The 22,818-nt window shown below is 41.7% G+C and overlaps 1 protein-coding gene across 5 annotated transcripts in view; it reads right to left on the reverse strand.

Annotated features, from left to right (window-relative positions):
• Window positions 1-22,818, reverse strand: part of LOC309697274 (uncharacterized protein) — a 207,073-nt gene that overhangs the window by 24,182 nt on the left and 160,073 nt on the right. For 4 of the 5 annotated variants that reach the window (XR_014273780.1, XR_014273781.1, XR_014273783.1 and 1 more), the window contains one exon: window positions 8,383-8,501. The exons of the other annotated variant lie outside the window; for it this stretch is intronic. Coding sequence is in view for 1 of the 4 variants with exons in the window: in XM_082519068.1 (XP_082375194.1) it covers window positions 8,383-8,495 (113 nt within the window). In the remaining 3 variants the exon portion in view is untranslated. The remainder of the gene's footprint in view (window positions 1-8,382; window positions 8,502-22,818) is intronic. 5 annotated transcript variants of the gene reach the window in all.

The raw sequence follows: 22,818 nt of genomic DNA on the forward strand, positions 1-22,818 counted from the left end.
TGTTGTTAAAGTCGGGGAAAAAAACAAACTCAGTGAAATTACCTCTTGAGACTTCATGTTTAAATTTGTGCACACAAACATACGATGCGGGCCTCTCCAGGCATGTTTACAAATGTGGCTCCCCAGTGACTGGGCTAACTGGGGTAAAGAGACCTCAAAAAACAGCGGTCTACAGGGATATTCCACAGAACAAACATATGTATGCACGTACACACCAATGTGGATACACACTTGGAAGATACCCCATGCACACATGCATGGTGAACACCCACTGAACCAAGCAGAACCCACCTAATGAAGAACATTTTTAAAATCTTTTATATACCTACGAGATAGGCCAATGAAGGTCTTCCATTTACAAAATAAAAAACAAACAAATGGAAAACTGCTGCTTTATGTGAGACTGCAAGCTTTTGCAAATCAGTTCTTGTATATATCATCAGGTTTTTGATTAAACATATCTTACCAACTACTGGATGTTTTCCAGTATTTATCATATCATTGATAAAAGGATTGCCTCTGTGTTTTTTTACTCTCAGATTTGTCAGAGCTCTCCTTTCTTGTGTCCTCAAGATGTTCTTAAGGAACTGAAGAATGTCCGTGATCCTAGCAGAGAAATAATTTAAGGAACTATAGCAGAGCTGACACAACAAAGTACAAGCATTGCTTTCGTTATAAGCATTGGACCCCACCTGTCCCCAATGGCAGCTGGATAGACTCGAGCTCTGCAGCAACTGTGACTTCAAATTCAACCCTAAAGTGTAAATTCACAACTATCCCTCTGACCTTCAGATATAAACCAGTGGCGAGTGATTCTTACCTATGATGCCTCTTTAGCTCAATGGGATAAGTCATCATTTGTGCTGGTAATGAGAAGGCCGTGACCTTATGTGGCGTATGACCTACTACATGTTTTACAGTAGCATGTGTAACTTAAATTTTAGACATCTGCATAAATTTTACGTTGGAAATAGAGCACACGGAGATAACCACTCACACCTACAGCCAACGTAGCGAGAATGGAGAGAACCCATACATGCAAATCCCACACAGAAAGGTCCCCTGAGGCACAATCGCTGCGCCAAAACTTCTCCATGGTACAAATTTGTAGCCTCAATCTGTGGCTCAATTAAGTCGAGTCAATCAAAAGACAGATGAAGGAGAAAAGGAAAACATCTTGCCAGAATTCACTGTTTAGCAATGATATCTGGAATTCTGAAGGGGAGGTTGATCGGTAGTTCAGCAGGCAGCTTCGGCATAAATCTGCCAGCAGGGTAGGGTTTGAACTTCTCCCTCAAGCTGATTTTAATTCTTTACAGAACTAGTTTTTGTCTTGGTTCTTGTGTACAAATGAGTGGAACATTTGTTAATGCTTTCCAGCAGAGACTGCCTGAAAATATGCATCAGTATCGCACTGTGTGAATTATTATTGTGTCATGCCTCTCTCATTAAGCTTTTCACCACACCTTCAAGTGTGGTTACAAGAACTACTCGTTGCAAGCATGCTCTGGCCATAAATGGTATTGCGCACTGATAAATTATGCGATTTAGAAGTTTTGGGAATTATTTCAATCATGGCAATTTATTATCCTCATATCATATACTGATATCATCCTAACGTGACCGAAAGACAGTAATATCACACCAGTGAAACAGCAAAGACAGTTTTCCTCTTGGTGACATCAACAAGATAAAAGCACAGAAATGCAAAACTGTGGATTTCTTTCGTCTATCATGTGACTCTAGCGGCTAAGCTAGCCACATCGCAAATATACTGTACACACACACACACACACACACACACACACACACACACACACACACACACACAGGGTTATACAACCCAAAATCAATACTTCATGTGCCCTGTGTCTTTTTGTGCTGAGAAGACATCTTGCGAGAAGACAAGATGTATAAATGGCAAAGTTACCTTTGTAGTGTTGATTGAAATCACTGCTGGGGCGGATGTTTCTATACGATACAGGCATGTGCTCTTACTGCTGCGTCTGTGTGCATGCATGTAATTGACATGAGCACACCCACAGGTACACGTGGGAGCAGTGTGCCAGCTACATACATGCTAGTTAGGGAGAGTGCTTAGGCAGCACAGCGCAGCACATTCTCTGTGTCAGTTGTCCTGATGAAATAAGGTTTATAGAGGGGTGTGGTACAACAAGGTAAGGCCCAGAACAATGATTGTTTGTTTGTTGTTGTTTTATTGGCAGTGATAATTGCTCCCCCTCCTCTTAAGGATGCTTCCTTACCGCCATGCCGCCACACACATGCACACACTTACGCGGCCACAGGAATGCGTCCACACTCCGTGCCGCCGGCACATGTATCCCTGTTCTTGTTTTAGAAAAATTTCAACATGTGCAATTCTGGAGATCTGATCTAAAACAAACTCTAAAAGACATGCAACAGAATGAGCTGTCCCTAAACTGAGTTTTCTAATTTTTGGAAAATCAAAACTGAAAACAGTGTTTCTGCACTGTCATGTTACACAAAACCTTCAACTTTCCCTTTTGTTTTCATGTAAACTATGAGAGAAAGCAACCGATGGCTTTTTTTCCTTATTACTCCATACTCTAGACTTCAAGTGAATGTACATCAATTTTAAAACAATTAAAAAGTATGTTGTGTCGGTGTACTGGAATATAGTTCAAGATTATTTTGAGGACTGGCAGCCATTAAGTCAGTATATGATTGAGTGCTGAACAGTAAAACACCCAAATCCAATGATTTTGTTTTCTAATGTCTCTGCTCAGAGTATGGGACTTTTACTGATCAGCTCTTAGCTCTGCTTGTTTGATTTCTTTTTACTTTAACCCCTTTTTTTAGCCCTTCCTGGTACAATCCTCAAGGGATTTGCATCTCCTCCCAGAATCAAACTGGTGATCTTTTCATTGTTAGGTGAGTGTTTAAAGCATTCCGCTATGGAAACACAAGTTCTCAACTATGATGGATAAAAGGGAAAAGTTGAAATTGAAAAGAAACGCTCCCGTGGTTTCTTTCTGCTGTATGACATGAACTGTGGCTGAGTGAAATCCATGGTAGTGCATTCCTTTCTTGTTGCACTTTGTGAACCCTGATGAATGAAGCCTTAATTCACATGAATTCTCCCGTGCTGAAAATCACATCATGATCTCTATTAATCGCTTTCTGTGACACACGTGCAGAGAGGCTGTTTTTCTGTGAGGCGTAGGTAAAGACAGGCAGGCTCCAGAGCATAATTGAACATGTAGCTACACCACCACAGGGAGTTGGCAGCGCCCGGGGAGAAGACTTGGCTCCCCCAGAGAGGCCTGGAGCATAACCAGACCAAGCTGTGCCAGGCACTGAAACAAACACACAGTGCCCCATCTCCTTTAACCACCACCCCTTTCTCTGCTATCCCACTCCTTTAAACACCCCTCTGCTGATTTCCTCTCCTTTCATGCATAACTTTTTAGCTCTTGCTTGTTTCTTAAATCCTGGACTTGAAATCTTGTTTTGTCATTTAAAAAAGTGTTCGGGGTCAACACTCAATTCAGTTAGTTAAAGGAATTTTCAAATGTTTCCCAAGAAAATTTCCTCAGGCCTTCTGCCAGGTCCAAGTCACTTAGTTGGGAGTGAGAACCATGTTCTATCTTGTCTGATCAGCAGTGCTGTCAAACCTTCTCTTTCACTGCCACATAACACTGTTTGCTGTCATAAAGTGGTAGAGACAAAAAATTAAATAAAGACTTAAAAACATTTGTCTAGTCTGGCAATATAGTTTACACTTGGCCTTATGTATATAAATACACTCATACATGTTCACATGTTGTATAAACCAAACAACCCCCACACACACATTCACACACGTACCCGCATGTACGTACACACATACACAAAAGCAGCAGCAACAGATATGCAAGGATACATTTACACAGAAAGCACTGGCAGGGTTTTTCTGTCAAGCTTTGGTCAGTGGGGGAAAAGGAGGTTTAGTCTAATTTGGGATACAGTGTCTAACCATAACAGCATCATATCTACACCAGAAACCTCTAGGTTTCTAGGAATTTAGAGTTCATGACTGGATTTTAAAGGCAGACGCACATTGTGACCATGTCATCATCCACGAGTGGCTTTCCCAATGCCAGACGACTCTGCGTTAAGACATTTTCAATATATATGAAGATGTTTGTATGATTTTGTGCAGCCCATATGTAATTGATGTATAGTGAGGCCGTGTGGTATGCCAGCAACAGCTATATATTTACACTTCCTTTCCCCAGTACAGTGTGCTCGTTCTCTGGCTTGCTTTGAAGAGCTACATAAGTGGGCATAGACCCAGCCTAGCCCGGCCCTGACCACACTAGAGGCCATGGGTCGAAATGGAAAGCGTGTATAAATATATGTGCACATATGGGAGTGACGTTTTGAGGATCATATCTGAATGTGTGATGAAATGAGCAGCACCTACTGGCACTGTTGCTGTCAGTGGAAAGAACTGAGAACAAAGAGCTGTCAGTTTGAACACATAACACTGCGAGGCCAGGACAGGACATGGCATGCACCGCGCTCAACTGTGCCACCTGAACACTCCCCGACACACAAGTTAAGTCAACACCTGCTGTGTAAACGCTAAATGTTGTCCCTCCTTACATCTCAGCTTTCCCTCTTTGTTTTGATTGGTCTAGTATTTCTCCCTCTATTCTGCAAGGCTGTTTAATGAGGCCCAGTTTGTAATTGGGCCAGTCGTGTTATTTTAGGGTTGGAGCACAAAGTAATTACCCATCCGCGGCTGTACTGTACTCTCAGAAAGACAAAGAGAAGGAGAGAGCAAAAGAGGGAGAGCAAAATAGATTAACGGGAAAAGAGAGAACACGAAATACTTTGTAACTCAAAACTATAATATTACTACATTCTTGAGAGTTTAACTTTTGTCCTTTGCAGCTGAATTGCGCTCATATGGGAAGTTCTCGAGCAGCTCAAACATATCGAAGTTGTGAAACTGCCCTTGACTTCTCCATCAGCTGCATCCTGTTGATGAACTCCAAAATCAACGTGACTATGACTTGGGCTCGCTTGAGCTCAAAATAACATAAAGAAGGGGAAAACTAGAAATGTAACTCTGAACATTGGATTGATTCAGCACATTGAAAGCATTACACAGTGGAAAAGCTATTGTACACGTGCACTCACTCAGATCATGACTAGGCTAAAGTCGTTATCTGAGAATGAAGCTCAGCATGAAGAAAGGGCTTTAAGACATTAAGTGTTGTTTCAAAAGGACATTTTTTGCACCTTGAGAAGTACAATTATAGTTTTATTGGAGTCGTGATAGTGAATATATCCGGTTAAAAGCTTCACAAGGTAGAAACAATCTTCAACATTATATTAGGATTACTGCATCTATAATTTATTAATTATTAGGTCTTTTTTAGCTAACTTCCATAACATTTTCCATAACATATACATGTCTGAGATGCTTTATGTGAGCTAATATCATTTAGAAATCTTTGGATAATAATCTCTTAAAAGAGCACACTAGCAACCAGAACTGCAATAAATAAGAATAAATAAATCTAAATTAATGCAGAAGAATATGAATTATTTTCTATTCTATTCTATTTTAATGGAAATTACAACAAATCTGTCAAATTCTTACTACAAAATCTTTTGGTTCAACAAATAAAGAAAAACATGTATTAAAACATGTCTTAGATATGGATACTCAGACTCTTCTAGTGTGTCTGTGGGCTTTATGCTAGCCTATATACTTGCAGCAGTGGTAACTTTGAATAATAAGAGAGCCACTGAGGTAATGATTTACCATGCCAACCCTTCCAGTCCCTCTGGTGATGAGAGGTGATGTCATCACAGATATTAGTGCAGCACACACGCAGACACTTGCAAGTCTTTTACAAGTAGTCGTACAGGCTGCAGTGTATATGAGCGTGTCAAGGAGACTAATCCTTCAACTGATAAGATTAAACTGTGCCAAACATGTGGTCACAAAGATGTGAGCACACATATATATATAGATACAGACACGCTTGCAAAGCATGTGTTCAAAAAGCATAAACACGGTTGCTGTAAATGTTCCTGTTCAGCTATTAAAAATTAAGTACCATTTTTAGATGGAGCATTTTCCAATAACCATACAAAAACCCGGTGCAGTTGGCGTTTACAGTTTAATTTAACATTAACATTTAATCTCCTAGTTAAACAATAAATGTAATATTTCACATTATATTAAATTTTCTTTTCCTACAGTTGTGTTTCATATGCATTCTACCATGAAACCAATCACTCTCTAACCTGCAACCTGCATATTAAGTGGCCATTTATCGGAACTGGAGGAAGGGAAGACGCATCTGCTGCCTCAATTCGTTTTCTTTTTCAGTTCTTCCTCATTCTGACCTGACTCACTTTGAGACGAAGGGACAGTTAACGCATGTTACAACATCGAAACTTGATGCTGGTGGCCCTCACCTCATAGTTTCAGTGGAAAATTTTAGAGAAATTAACTCAGCACTTTTGTTTCAGCCTGCTCTCAAAGGACACAAGAGGGTAAGCAGTCACGTTGTCAGAACCAGAACAGGGGAAAAAAAGCGTGTGAACTAATGGAAAGAATGACCAAGCATTAATAGCGACATGAGTGAAGGGGCAAAGAGGAAAAGAAAGCTGTAGGACAGGTCAGGAGATGGACCAGATTATAAATAAACAGCAGGAAGAGGATGGCTTGGCGCAATCTGGACCCAACCAGATCTAAAAGCTTTTTTTTTTGTTTGTTTTTTGTTTTTTTAATTGCTATACTCACATAAAATTAAATACACCACCACTGTTAGTCCACAACATGAGCAGCATGTAGCCTACATGATTAGAAAGAATTCTGCTGATGCGAACTATGCAGTGTAAAGTAAACAAATGGGAATACGAGCACATTAGAAATAGCACAAACAAAGGAGAAGAAATACTACACGGAGACAACCCTGCTGTGATATTAACACCTCCTTTGTTCTTGCGGCTTCTACAAGATAGAAGTGTCAGCTAGAGATCCTTTCATATTGCAGAAAAGAAGAATAAGAGATGTACAATACAATACAATGCAATATTTACAAAATCTCCGTCCACGGCTGTCTAATTTATAGTAATATTGTACTTCGCATGTCCAGTGGCACAGGAGCCCCATCAATAACCACTGATTCAAGGTGTGCAACTGAGATTAGTGATCAACTCAGTGTGTGATCAAACGGGGAATATTGTGAGTCATGGTGCGGAATAATGGCCAGAAAAGTCTCCTAGCAGAACATTATAGTGACACAGACCTATGACCTTTTGTATTTTCTTTACCATTTTTTGGTATTAGATGAATGGATGATTTCTTTTTTATAATAAGCTAATGAATTTCCTGTTTTTTCATGAATACATTTTAACTGCCAAAACCCTAATTATTTCATTCTTGGCTGAATATTTATGCCACATTTTAAAGAGCAAATCCCTCCCTGGGACATTTACTAATCACTGCATTTTATTAAATGCTTATCCAATTAGGGGTCACAGGGGTTAGGGAAAGGCTGCCATAAGGCAAGAGGTAGTGTACACTCAGGATAGGTCACGGGTCTATCGCAGGGTAACAAAGAGAGACAGACAACTATTCATGCTCGTATGGAGGGGCCCCACAGTTGGAGCCAATAGCCTTCTTGCTATGAAGCGACAGTGCTAATCACCATCATCATCATTATCACCATCATTACATCAGATCATAAAAAGTGTCAGCACAAAGGCAGATGTATACAGATGGCCATTTTAACGTGAGAGTCTATTGGGACTGACTGGGTTTTAGAGCCGGCCTCAAGTGGCCATTTGTAGAATTGCAATGGCACCGTTGCCTTGGCTTCAACAGTCACCCCTGGAGATTGCCTCTTGCTTAAGATCAGTCTGCTGAGATAATATTTTGACGTGAAAATTTGAAGATTTTTAGGCAGAAACTCAAGAAGTTTTAAGATAATTTGTCTTCTCTTTTTACAGGACATAAACCGCATTTCTTTGCATGCACACACACATTAACATGCACACACGGTTCCTGGTAAAGAAAGAAGAGAAGAGTAGATGAGGAAGGCCTTCTTTCAGTTCCCTCAAATAAACAAGGTTTTTATAATGTGCATGTGTGTGCGTGCGTGTGTTAGTGTACAAGTTAGTCTGCGAGGGGTTATTAGGGTGGGGGTTCGTGAATGATGATGACTGTGGTTTTTCAAGGAATTTTAGACTGTGCCTGGCCGCAAATAAACGCGAATGCACATATATCTCTGAGAGGGAGACAGATAAAAGGCAGACAGACACAGAGCGAGAGAGAAGACACAGGGAGATGTACTGTGATTCACGGTTCCTCCTCCTAAACCGAAGCCTCACCCGCAGCTGATGTTGCAAGCCCTTGTCATAGCCGTGTGAGGATGACAGAGGATGGAAGTGGCAACCAGCTCCAGATTCAACCAGCCAGACCTGGTTCCAAACTGTGACCTCATGACTGCCTGCAAAGTCAAAAAAGTCAAGTAAACAGACAAGTTGTCTTAGAGAGCCCTGATCCTCTTAATGGGCGATAATGAGGGGGGTCAAAATGTTTTACTAGCAGGCTCCAGGCACGAACGACTCAGTGGCTCCATAACTTTGAGGGCTTCAGCTTACTCCTTTCTTACTGTCATTCACTCACCTCCTTCTCTTTTGGCTTATAAATACATTAATTACATCAGACCCATGATCTAGCCTCCCTGAACTCACAGCTGGAAAATATATAAACAGAAATGTAGTTTCGCTGTTTCAAAGAAAGCGGTAATGAATTACACTCCCTGTTCTGTGGACAAAGGAAAAAATAATGTTTTTCTAACAGATTTGGCAAATCCATTTAGAATCTTTCACTTTTTTGTTTGTAATGTATCATCATGGGATATAACATATCCAGTTGTCCTCCAAAATTCTGTATATTTTCAAGTTATCGGCTCTCATACAGTTGGAATAAATAAAAACAGAGCAGGAGCAGCTTGTATTTTTTAAAAATCAGTACCGTTACTATAACAGTCTAACAGATGAGAAAAAACAGGGACACTGGTGAAAGGTGAAAAAAGGAATCTCAAAAAGAGCAAAATAATAGCCAATGTAATTAAGATGTTATAAGAAAGAAGAAACATGAGTAAAACTGAATTTAAGGTCCATTCCTGTTATTTTAACCAGAACTGCTCTTTGCTGTAAACTGAAAAGCGCTGCCTTTTTCGTGAGCAAATGAAAAAGTCCATTAAAAAGAATGGCAGCGTGACAATAGAAAGCAGAGAAATTGAAATGGTACAATGTGATAGAGCAGATCTACATTTATGAAGGCACTCTGTAGCCGTGCACCTTTGCCTGTTGGCATTTGCATTTGTATGAGCCCAGACACGAGGAGACGCAGCGAGTCTCGAAGTCTCCGCTTTAATCCAAGTGAGAGTCAAGTGGACAAGAAGTGGGGATGCTGTTGCCGCAAGTTCCCCAATGGAGGACTTTTGAGCTTAAGAACACGGGAAACAGAGACGATGCAGACAGGAAATGCAGGCAGACGGAGGGTATGCAAAGTGTGTTTAAAGGAGACAGGACCCTATGTGGCAATAACAAAGTTAGGGGTCAGTGACACAACTGATGAGAGGCCATATGGATGATGTGTGCAATGAAGGCTAAAAAAAGCTCTTGAATGGCCAGTGGACACTTACACACATGTTGTGGGCTCTTTAGCAGCTGGGTTAAGGTTAAATTAAAAGAATTAAAAGTGCACTTATTCACACTGATTAGCTGGACCATGCAGAAGTGAAAGAAGACTAACAGATTCTGCTATCAGTGATGAAAAGTAATAAAGTAAACTTAACCTGGGGAGGTAGCCTCTGATTTAGCTTCTGATTTAAATCCAGACTGGGAAGCCCTAGTGTTTAATCCAGGTGCCCATATTGGTTTTAAATGCATTTCCAAGATGTCCAAACACCTCAGGGGATTTCTTAAGCATTCAAAATAAATTCGAATGGTCACGCCATGGCCAGTGTGTCGTGAGATTAGCACATCCTTGAGGAGGCAACGTGTGTGTCTGTGTGTGTGGGTAAACTTGGTCATCTCTGCACTGGCTGCCATTTAGTAGAACAGAATTAGGCGTGAGGACGTCTGTCCGGTACCAAAAAATGACATCAGCCAGTTGGCAGAGGAGGTGTCAGAGCAGGTGCTATATGGGAACGAGGGAGGGATGGAGACATGCGGGGAGGGGGTGGAAATGGGGAAGGACAGGGAGAGGATAGAGGGAGGATGGAGGTGTGGGACAGCAGAGCAGAGGGTGGTGCAGGAGGATGGGGCAAGAGCCAAGAAGAGTGTCCAAGTGAAGCTATTTATAGCTCTCCATCATGGGCCATTCTACCAGGCCCTGATCACCACCAGTATTATCCCTTTATTTCCCCTCTGCTCATATTCAGCTCATAACCAAGAGGAGGCAGGAATACATTTACCTCTGAATCATGTCACGTCTCTCTATTCTTAGGCAGGAGTGCTTAATATTTTTGGCAGTTATGTCAAAAAATATGAAAGATAGTAGTTTTGTCATGATGCTTTTCGTGTGAAACGCTGCATGCTTCAAGGAGTTCGTTTTAGGCTATATTGTAATACCCATACACACTTTTAAGCAGGAGTGAGTGTATTTCTTAAGCACTATACCCCAAACAAACACGTGAAGGTACTTTAAAAGTGTCAGATTCATACTATTTTATTGTATACATGTCTTCTACTAGGGATCGTATGGAAATATTGTACCGTACCACATTTATTTGACAACTTTGCAGATTTTAGATATGACATATAAAATGACTATTGCAGGTAATTCATGAATTAACTGAGCAGAAAAGTAGAAATTAAATTTTACAGCAATCGAGAATAAAACTACATGGAGTGTGATAGACTTACATAGCACTTGCACATGCATAATGCTAAAGTAATGCGCAGTAAACACCACTGCAACCATCCTAGCTCTTTCTGTCAACTGTTTTGTTTTTAACAGAAACCCTACAGACAGTTGAGAAACAAAAGGAAAGGATGAGCCACTAATTAACCCAACTGTACTATTTGCAGTGTAAACGCAGTCTTTTGACCTGTGCTTGACATTAGGTGACCCAGCTACAAGAGATCCATTACTGTCCGTTGCTTCAGCAAGGTTATCATGGGAATAGTCAAAGCATCCATATCACAGGGCATCAAATGCCGCTGTTTTTTTTTTCAGGAGCCACTCAAAACACAAAGATATGCACAAGATGTCCCTTGGTGTTACGGCCAAAGTCTGTATAAGGAAGGAGAATGAGTGATGGTGGTGTAAATCACAATCATGTCAACCAAGGCAATGTGGTTTGTGTCCTGTTTTGGAAGCTTAGCATTTCACAATTTGTTTTGCTTTTAATTTTTTTAACTTGGTGTTTACAACTAATTTTACTTGCAGTTTAGATTCACTATTTTTAGGAAGATATTGTGGTTTTGGTTAACATATGTTGCTTTAAAAGATTATCCCAGTGGTGTAAAGGGGGGCCAAAACCAGCTTCTATACAGTACTGGTTTGGACAGACACAGCAAAAGACATCCTGTGAGTATTTGTGAGACACTTTGACAAAACTGCAAAATCTGACGCTTAGGGAGAAAAAGCAGTTGGCAAGCAAGTGGATCATAATGAAAGAGTAAGTTATGTAACCGATTAAAAACAGAACTGCTTCTCGATTTTTAGTGCACGTTGTTCCTTGTTAAACTTAATGCTTACATTATCCACAAGGCAGTTTAAATTCTGGCTTTAATCAGAGATACATGGATACTATGCTAGTAGCAGCTATTTTAGCTATGAGCCACTATCTAGTAGCAGAAATGAAAAGCATGCTACAGAGATCTATTCTTCATGTAGACAAAAGGCCATTTTGTTAGGTACACCTGTTCAGTTGTACATTAACACAAATATCTAGTCAGCAGATCACATTGCAGCAACTCAGTGGATTCAGGCATAAATCCGGAGAGTAACCGTGCTCAAGACAACCTGCTGAAGTTCAAATCGGGCATGAGAATGGCAAAAAAAAGAAGATTTAAGTGACTTTGAATGTGCCATGGTTGTTGATGCCAGACGGGCTCGTCTGAGTAATTCAGAAACTGCTGATCTACTGGGATTTTCTCACCTCGCCATCCCTTGAATTTACAGGGAATGGTCATAAAAAGAGAAAAAAAATATCCAGTGAGTTGCAGTTCTCTGGAGAAAATACCTGGCTGCTGTCAGGAGCAGAATGGGAAGTTAAAAGAAACTCAAATAACCAAGTTAGAGCAAAGTTATGCAGAAGAGCATCTCTGAACTCACGACACATCAAACCTTGAAGCAGATGGGCTCCAACAGCAAAAGACCACACTAGGTGCCACTCCTGTCAGCTAAGAGCAGCAAACTGAGGCTACAAGCGCACCAAAAATAGAAAACTGGAAAACTGACGCCAGGTCTGACAGTCAGACAGCAGGGTCAGAATTTAGAGCAAACAGCGTGAGGGCAAGGATCCATTCTGTCTTTAATAAACAGTTACTGGTTACTGTATGGTGGTGGTGATGGTATAATGACTTGGGGAATATTTTCTTGGTAGACTGTGGGCTTCTTAGCATTATTTACACACCACAGCCTACCTGAGTATTATTGCGGGCCATGTCCATCTAATTATGACCGCAGCGTACAGATGTTCCAACAGGCTAATGCACCAGATCTCAATCTAATAGAGCACCTTTGGGATCTCAATGAACAGGATATTCACATCATGGATATGCAGCTGACAAATCTGCAAAACTGTGTGATACTATGATGACAACATGGAACAAAATTTCTGAGCAATGTTTCCAGCACCTTGCTGAATCTATGTATAAAGAAGTCTGTCAGGTCTGAAGGCAAAAGGGGGGTTCAAGCTGACTTCCCACCAAATATCTTCACTGTATGTTTGCTCAAGTAACGCAAGTACAAACAGACTTTAAAATCTGGCAAGTTTACCTTCAAATTAGAAAACTAAAATGTTAAAAGTACAGCTTTGTGCATGGCAACATCAGTATGTCTACAACTGGTGTGGACAACAGAACCCAAAAAGTTGGCCTCATAACCAGAAAAAATACATCCAAAAAATCTTGAAAAGCATTCCCATAAATCACACGGTGACAGATTAGCTGGAGTTAAACAAAGTTACTGTGCATGGATCTGCAACTAGACCTTATCCAGGCCCACTCCTACAGCGGCCTGCAGCACTAAGCCATTGTGATGAGTTGTAATGTCTCTGGGCCACGTGTAACACTATAATAGTGTCTTTGTCTTCCACTTATCTGGCTGCAGCTCAGACTGTGGAGCAGTGTTTCAACAGCTACTGTCTAACTATCAGACCTAAGGACACAATCTAGCTCTCTGTGTGAAGGCTTAATGTCAACCAGTCTGCATTGACAAAATAATCATCTGAGTTGAGACAGATAAGTAGATTTTTTTTATTTATGTTTTTTTGCACGCCCACACTGACGCCTTTATAGGAAGCTGGAGCTGGCAGAGGTTAGGCACTTTTCTTCCTCTGCATGCCACAAGCAGACATGCAAATCTATCTCCAGTAAACACATACTGTAAACACTACTAAGCATTATAATATAGGAGTACATGCTAAAACACTTTTCTCAGTTTTCTTGAATAAATGCACACACATGTAGCACAGATGACCAGACGCTGTAGTGTATGGTGCAAGCTCCAACTTAGGAAATGTCCTTGGCTTTTCGCTTGTTTTCACGGTGAATCCCAGAGTCCACCCACACAGGCAAGCCCTGCAGAGACCTTCTGTTCCTCAACACAGGACACAAACATGCACAAAACACACACGCACGCACACACACGTATATTTAGAGAGAGACAGCCACCCAGAGAAAACAACAATAGAGAATTGAGGAAAGATTTTATTGTGACTCTGTGAAGCATTTCTATTTGTCATTTTGTGGTTTGCTCCAACTTGGACATTTATTATAGACTTGTTGACTAAATAATGTGCAGATGGTGACATCTGGAAGGAGAGATTTCATTGTTCAAAAAGTGCACACATTACATCTGAATCTTTACGCACCCTTTCGCTAACTTTTGCTTGACTTAGTCGATGCTCCGTGGACAAGAATGAGTTAAATTAGGCTTAACAGCACACATTGACACCAGCAAACAGCATAAACAGTTGGGCCTGTGTGTTTTATGGAGCCAGCAGAGAGTGGAGTACATATGGATGCCTCACATTATGGCACATATCACTATAATGTGTGTGGTAATGGCCGTGAAACCACATGTCACTGTGGATGGAAGAGAGACTCCAGAACAGAGGCAAGGCCCAGAGCCAGAACGGTATTGCAATTCACCTTCAATCGCTCTCCATCTCTGTTTTGCTCTGTCTGTTTATGTCATCTCTCTTTTTTTCTTCCTGATCTCTAGCCCTTACTTTCCGATTCCACTCCAGGTCTCTCACCACTTTTCAAATATCTCATGTTTCCTTCTCGTGCTCTGTCAGTGTCTTTCTCATTTTTCCAGACTTCTCTTCTTTAACCTGAGGGTTACTGCCTCTGAAAGAATGTCCTGCACAGGCCAAAGCAATATTGTGGTTATTCTTTGAAAGAGTCAATTTCATGCTACTCTATAATATCAAATCAAGGTTAAACCAATGACAATCCCGGGAGCAAGACTTCTGCTTATATTTTTGATTGCTTTAAGCATCAACTGGGTGTTTTTTTGTTTTGTTTTAGGAGTACTTAAAATGCACTTTAATGGCCCGTTTTCATTTCGCTGCCGTATGTGAAGCAGCCTGTGAACGTAGACGTCATTGAAAAAAAAACTTGGCTCAGGTTCAGTCAGCATGGTGGTTTAATGCGAATAGCTTCAGACTATAAAGGTGATCCGCTCTTATCACATCCTCTCCTTCTGTCCATTTTACTCCCTCTTATCCCCCAGCAGTGACGCTGGCAGCACTGCATGTGCCCCACCTTTGCCATTTTTCAGTATGACACTGCATGAGAGTGAGAGTGTGACTTTAAAGCATGCAGGCAGGCTTTGCTCTAATGTTTGTCTCCAAGTGGAAGTCGCCTGGCAAAGTCCAGAGAGGCTATTGACAGTGGACTTTGGAGGGTGGAGAGATGAAGGCACGCTGCGCCAACACGCTGAAACACACGCACACGTCCCAACTCACACTTGGATCATAGGCTGGTACAGCCCCAGGCTATTGCAGGGTAATAAAACGATCCAGTGAAAATGCAGGAGGAAATGACAGGGAGAAATCTGTTAGTGTCCTACAGCTGCTGCTCTAATCAGATGCACGTTGTGTTTAACGTGGGCCTTGTTTGACTGAAATTCATCCACTGAACACAGGTTTCAGGTATACATGTGCTGTTGTCAATAAAAAGAACCACAGCGCTTGGATGTATTTTTCAGTAAATTGTGTCAAACAAGCCTGTTGTAGGTTAACGACCCTTGGGTGGGCTCTTGCTGATTCCCCACCTTCTGCCACTGTGGTTTTACCTCTCTGGAAACTCTGGCTCTACTGCTGGCACAAAATGGCTACCAGATGCAACACGCTGGCATAGGTGAAAGTCGGCCACAGAAAAACCTCTTTATAATAGTTTCTTCAAAGCTTTTAAAAATCCAGCTACATCAATAAAGATCTTTTGTTTATCCCTTTTTAAAGATATTCACACCGATTTAGATGCGTAACACTTTTACACACAACCACTGCACTCAGTGGTTTTAAGATTCACGAGGACGTCCGATATCGTTCAGTCTGTGCTAACCTCGTACCTACACCACAACCCCTCATTTAGCCGTCAACGTATGCAAACGTATCATGGAAAATCACTAAGACATAAAGAGGCATATACATCAATACACAATCTCAAGTACGCACACACATGCACGCACACACACAGACTACTTATCTTGAGATCATCTGCCCAGAGAGAGAGATGTTATTATAGGACCCTCCCAGACATGATGTCAGTCAGCTCCTAAGAGCTGTCTTTAAACCTGACACAAGCTCAGGCTTGTGACGTAGGACTTTTTCATTATCTACTGTATATAGAACTGTGCTATAAATTTATATGAAAGTCTTTTGTTTTTCAAATTAGGGTCAGTCTCTTCTGCTGTCTGTTAATGCTCGAATAGCAGGCTTAAGTAAGACGTTTTCTGCTTTTTGTTTTGTGTTTTTTTCTAGCAGAAAAATACATATTCTCAAGAAGTAGCTAAAGCAAGAGCCTTCTCATAGAGCAATGGAGATGTATAATTATGGGTTGTGTGTGCGTGTGTGTGTGTGTGTGTGTGTGTGTGTGTGTGTGTGTGTGTGTGTGTGTGTGTGCGAGAGAGAGAGAGAGAGAGAGAGAGAGAAAGAGCATGTGTGCAAGTGCGGTTTGGGGAAGAGGACTGGGGGGAAAGAGAGAAAAAAAATGTTGTAATTTTTACAGTGAATTCCAGCTTGATAACCAGAACCAGCTGGCTTTGTCTCTTAAACACACACACCAATCCTGAGCAATTGTTCTTGCTTTGACATTTAAATAAAAACCTATTAAGTAAGTTCAGCAGTTATTCAAAAATAATACTAAGAGACATGCAACTAAAACAGCTAGCGCTGCATGCCCGCTTGCAATAGTGATTAATGATTGTAATCATTACAATAATAAACTTGTTTACCATTTTTGTAACTCTGTGTCTGACTATGAAGACAAAAAAAGAAGCCTACGTGCAAATTTCCTGCAACCATTTATTGGTTGGGTTACAATATTAATAAAATCATTTCAAATTTAACATCATTATGATTCACTTTGTGGAAAAGTTTAAAAGATAACTAATGACCAGTCCCGCTGCCTGCTTTTTACTGGTCGCTTCAGAAGTTGCGTTCACTTCTTGTGTGTATATCTGAATCGTTCCATCATCTCAAAGGAGCAAAGTTACCAGACAACACATGCAAAAACAACATCACCTATCAGTGACACGAGATAAAGCAGAGATGAGTGATCCGTGTTTACACTCAATGCAAATGAAGGATAAACTGCTGGAATATCTACCACATTCCTTTATCAGTATTACAGTAGTTTTCAGCCCTGTGCACTTCAACCTCCAACATGCACAGAGACTGCTCGGCAGTTGACATCTCTACTAAGCTGCCTCCTTGACCCCAGCTGCCCCGGGCAACCCCTTGTTGTTGCAGTGTTTAAAAAGATGTGAGGTGTATAGCCTCCCACCAGGACAACTCTGCGAGCGAACACAGATTAAAGGCTGCTCATCTCCGAATGCGAGCCCTTAAGGATACACACAGCACAGCAGAGCAATTGCATGTGTGTGTGTGTGTGTGTGTCAGTGTGCTTGCGTGTGTCAGTCAACACATGAGCTCACAGTTTTTGCGATTTAACTTCTGTGCATATGTGTGTGTTTGTAGAAGATGCCGCATGTGTGTGTGTGTGTGTGTGTCTGTGTATATTCCTACTTCAATCTTACATCTCCAATGTGTAAAGCCTTTAATTTTGAATGGAGACAAATGCTGCGCAGGGCCATACTGAGGCAATGAAAAGAACCATTTCTCTCTACCTACAGATCAATGGGTTCCCATTCAATTAGAAAGTCTGAAACCATTAGCACCCAGCTAATGACTCCATTCTGGGGAGCTGGGGAGCTTTGGCCTCAGGGTAGGATGGTGGCGTGTGGGGGAGCCAGAACAGCATCCAGACTGGGTGGGGGATTTCTTTAACTGCATGCATTATGAGCACATTACACTTCTTTAGTGTCTTATAGGGCAAGTAGTACACTTTCCAGATAGCATATTGCAGCAGGGTGTTGACTACTTTGTCCTCTGGTCTTGTTTCAAAATTGCTAAAGCCTTGCACCTATTATTATTACTTTGGAAGGGTTTCCACATTCTCACCTCCATTATTCTCTCTGTTTGGCTTTTAAAATAAATAAATAGTTGCATGTATAAATAGCTTTGTATAACTCATAGTGCAGCATTTACCAGCTCACCTATTTGCAATCCAATTCCACAAAGCTCTCAGATGAGTGAGGGGTTAACCTGCAGGTCCGCCTACTATTGCTGTAATGATGACAGCTATTCATTAGAGTCTGATGGAGCTGATGGAGGCAGTACTCCTCCACACCCAGTATTGCTATGCCATTTTCAGCACAGTCCTGTCACAACCATTAATTCAGCCCATCTCGTCAAATATATTATCAACTGGTCTAGAAAGAAACTTACAAGAAGAAAGTAGGCATGCAGCCAGGCAGACAGAAAAATGGTTGCATATAATAAGGTTTACAGGTAGGAACCATGTGGCTACAGGCAGAGGTAGGATGCCATGGTCAGAGTCCATATCCTGTGTCTTAATGATGTGTGTTGTGGCCTCAGGGGAATGGCAGCTTTAATGGGGAGGCAGTCTGCCACTGGTAAACACATGCTGTAGCGCAATGAAAACACTGCCGGCGAGGAATTAGGTCATTTGTGATAAGCATAAGAGCAGCATCGCCTTGAAATCATTTTTGGCTGCGTGCGTGTGTTTGTGTGTTATGTGGAAACACTCCCCCATTAAACATTTGTTTAGCTTGACATTAGTTTACTTCAAAAGTCTGCTAACCTAGACAAGTCGAACTCAAACTCTTTTTCTGTTTATTGCAGAGTAACTTGAAATCGCTTCAGTCTCGGAACTAATTCATCACAAACAGGCTGTTACATTCAGTGTGTGTGTGTGTGGGGGGGGGGGGGGGGGGGGGGGGGGGCTTCCCACACTCAGGCCCCCACTTACTCATGCTGCCGATTTAGACCCCGAGTCCAATGTAGAGCTATCATGGATATAATGATATTACATTTCACCGAGACATTTGTACGCAGTGAATGAGCCATGACACCAGCCACATGAGGTAAGGAGTTGGCCCAGTATGGAGGTTGCTGAGGTTAAACGGAAAAGCAGGGGATGTGTCATTACTCTGAAAAAAAATAATAAAAAAAAAACACTGGTCATGATTCAGCTCACTCTGTAGTAAAGATCAAGTGTTAACATAATCACTTCTCCAGATTTTAAAGAAACTTGTCATTATTAGAAGCAGAGTGTTTGATGGGCGGTACATGTGTAGGTAAAGGGTAACAAACAAGAGGAGCAGAGGAGGAGGGAGGAGAGGAGAGTCCCATTCAGCCCTCCAATTGTTTCAAGTTTGATTGCTTTGGTCTGGCCGCTCCAGTACAGGAAGAGCCGGGAAAGTAATCGGCCTTATTCGTGCTCGACAAGCAGGGCCTGTTTTACTCTCCTCCTGGGATGCCCAGTGTGGTGGTGTAGTAATGGGAGATGGGTGAGAGGCGTTGGAGGGGATCACAAGGGACAGTGAGGGAGGGGGAGAGGTTAGGTGTGGAAGGATGCGATGCAGGATAGAGGGGAGGGTGCATGGTTCTCTCCCTAAGAAGTGCTAACTTGGACAGTGGGAGGAATTTTCTGTGGTTTATCCAACGAGAGCTGCTCCATCTGTATAAACTGAAGCCTGCCAAAATGTAGGCTCTCTCTCTCTCTCTCCACACACACACACACACACACACACACACACACACACACACACACTAAAGGCTGCCAGAATGTCGACTCCCTCTGTCCAAAGAGGAGCAGAGAAACTTAACTCCCTCATTACTTGCTCAGATAAAAAAAAGCAGTAAAAATCTCCTTTACAATTTACATTTCATTCACGGAAGATGCTAGCCTCAACATCAAGAGCAATTTTTTGGGCTTCAGTAGCTTACCCAAGGACACTTCGACATATAAGCACAACCCACTCTAACTCTGAGGAGCAGATGTTATAAGAAACACAAATGAGCACACGCAGAGCAGAACTCACACACATGCAAGTGCTCGTACGCAGGCAAGCATGCACACACGCACGCAATCGGTTGAGAAGGTGAGTCGTGAGGCTCTCCTGGCAACAGAGTACTTAAAAGAATTGTTTTCGCCCCTTCTGCCGAGCTGCTCTAATGACAGTGGTGTGGAGACAGAGGTTATGTAAGTGTGAGCTGCAATCGCACTCCACGCCATTTAGACGTGACTCAGCTGGCCTGGTGCCTGTTGCGTGAGTGTGTAAGGACAGAAGGCGAGGAAGACAAAGTGAACGTGTGCTAAATGAGAAAGACTGGACAGTCAAATTTAGAGAGAAGAAAGGGGAAAAAAAAGTTTAACGAAAGGTTGAGTGCAGATGCATGTAACTCATTTCAGTTGTCTTTTTTATTTTGTTGGTTGCTAATGCAATAAGATGACAAGGTGACATAACATTAAATATGTTTTTACTTACTTATTAACAGTTTTGCATGGTTGTTTGAGTTAATTCCACTAGAATTTCAAATTCAAATGTCTGTGTTTGAGTGTGCATGTGTATTATAGTATGACACACAGTGGCCTCTTAGTTTCCCAGTAGGGCTTGTGGTAGAGGACTGACATCTTTCCACAGGATATGAGAACTGTGTGATCATCCATCAGCGCTTCAAGCAAAGTGGAAAAACATACGCTCTACAGCGCCTCCTTTTGTGCCTCGGTCTGAATGACTCTCTCTTTCTCTCTCCGAAGATGGCTCGTGTCTCTTTAAAACTTTGCTCTTCTCTTGCCAAAGGGGCAGGGTTGTACTCTGTGAGTCACTGGGCTGTCCCTGGCACAGGCAGACACACTCACATAAATGTACACACATACACATACACACATATACACATACACACACTTGAACCTCTCCATGTTTATGAGTGGAGCTGGCCCTATGCCCAGCTTTAGGGCTGCACGGCCCCAGCAGTGTATTGCTTAACCCTTCAGGAGCTCATATTGTTCCCATTTAACCCCAAAAGTGGGGAAAAGAGGGGCATCAGCTTGTCAACACTTAACTGTTCAGGTCAAGCACCCTTACAGTATGTTATCCAAATATCTGCAAGAAAATGCCACATACAATAATCCTAATAAAGGTCAGAACTGACAAGCTACATTTCAAGGAAGCTGGTCCTTTAACAGTTACTTCAGATGGTTGTTTAACTCTTAAGGAGGTCTCTCCAAGCAATGCTACTGCAAAACTCAACAAAGGAGGAGATTTTTTATTACTGGTGTTTAAAATCACAGTTTGCTCTTCAATCTGTTGTGGCTTCACATAACCCTTAGCAAGGTTTCATTCCTCTAGTTTTTGTGGGAGGATGTGCTTAACTGCTGGCCTTGAAAGTTCATTTCCGATACCCACTAACACCAGTGACATTTGATCCTAGAACCTGGTGTATTGTGTCCACGGCATTGTACTAGTATTTCAATCGTTATTTGTTTTTAATTTGTAATTTATACCCTTTTCACACACACATACATTCATTTACCCATGCAGATCTCCGCTTTGTGACCATGCAGGGTAGCAGACAGTCAATATTTGTACTATGCCAGTGCATGCAGTGGTAGCATGCTTTGAGCAAGTGAGCAAATAGTAAAAACCTGCAATCTGAGCATGTGTACACACAGGGACACACATTTGGCACATTTTCATAGTAAGGACTGAACAGCAGAATGGGACATAGCACGTAAGGCCATGGGGAGTTGGTACGAAGTGTTAAGTATGACAGGTGTAGTGACAGATAATTTGACCTCATCGACATCAGCTGTGGGATCTCACTATAAAAGACAGACCCCCTCTCTTCTCTGCTCTGTGTAAGATGGATCCCCATGGTGCTATCTCTGCTCCAATAACCATGTCAGCTCAGAGGCAGAGCTATTGCCCTCCCACCTTTACCAGAGGGTAACCTCTGGAGTAATCCCTGGAGGGTACCGACTAATAAGAGTATATGGATATGATCCTATAGAAAAGACAGTCCAGCACAGAATTAAACGGCAGTCAAATGTATGTTAAACACTGGATGCTTATATGTGGTGGTACTAATGCAGTGTGAATAGATGTAAAACATATGGGGTTTGTAACACTGTTTTAACTGCAAGGATTGGCAACACCTGAACATACAGCGGTCAGGTCAAAGAAACACAAGACACACAAGAGGGCACATATACAGTCACACACACACACATACACAGAGAGTAGTGAGGAGGGTTGCTGAGGAGTGTTCTGTAACTCTAGTGTGTGTTAATGACTCTCCCAGGCGCACTGGAGAATACGTTAAAAACTCTGGTTGTGATTTACTGTGGAGTGAAGCAGGCTGGGACATGACCCAGAGATTCACACAAGCATGCGCACACACACATATACACAGCGCTCAGCAAGGTATTATTTAAATTTTTTAAAAAATGAAAGGAGAATGGGGCTAAAATAAGCAAATAAATATGTTTTTATGCGAGCCAAATAACAAAGCTGCACTTTCTACACTAAATAAATAATTCAGCCAATTAAGTCATTATCAGTCCTTGCATTTGCATGTCCATTGTAGTTTTACGAGCAACTCTATTGTATTGTTTTTGAATCAAACACTATAAAGTATATTCCAAATCTCTTTATACGGGCCATTGACTGGCATTACAGTCACACATCAATCACGGGCCAAGTCACTAAGCACCCATTAAATTGTAACAGCGTTTGTGTATACAGCTTTGCTCTGACCAAAAACAAAAACATATGTCCTCATTTACCCGCCGCAATCTCATCACGGCCATACAAACAAGTCATTTTTAATCCACCAATTACAGATGAGAAAAAGGAAGAAGCGATCAGCTAGACGATCCATCACAAGTTTGTGGCCAACGATTGCTGTAAAGTGCATCACCACAATGTTGCACTGGACGATTTGCGGTCTTCCAATTGACTTCTGATGAACTGAAAGCAAA

The sequence above is a fragment of the Aulonocara stuartgranti genome (genome assembly GCF_965226115.1).
Source record: "Aulonocara stuartgranti genome assembly, chromosome: 20".
Classification (NCBI taxonomy): Eukaryota; Metazoa; Chordata; class Actinopteri; order Cichliformes; family Cichlidae; genus Aulonocara; species Aulonocara stuartgranti.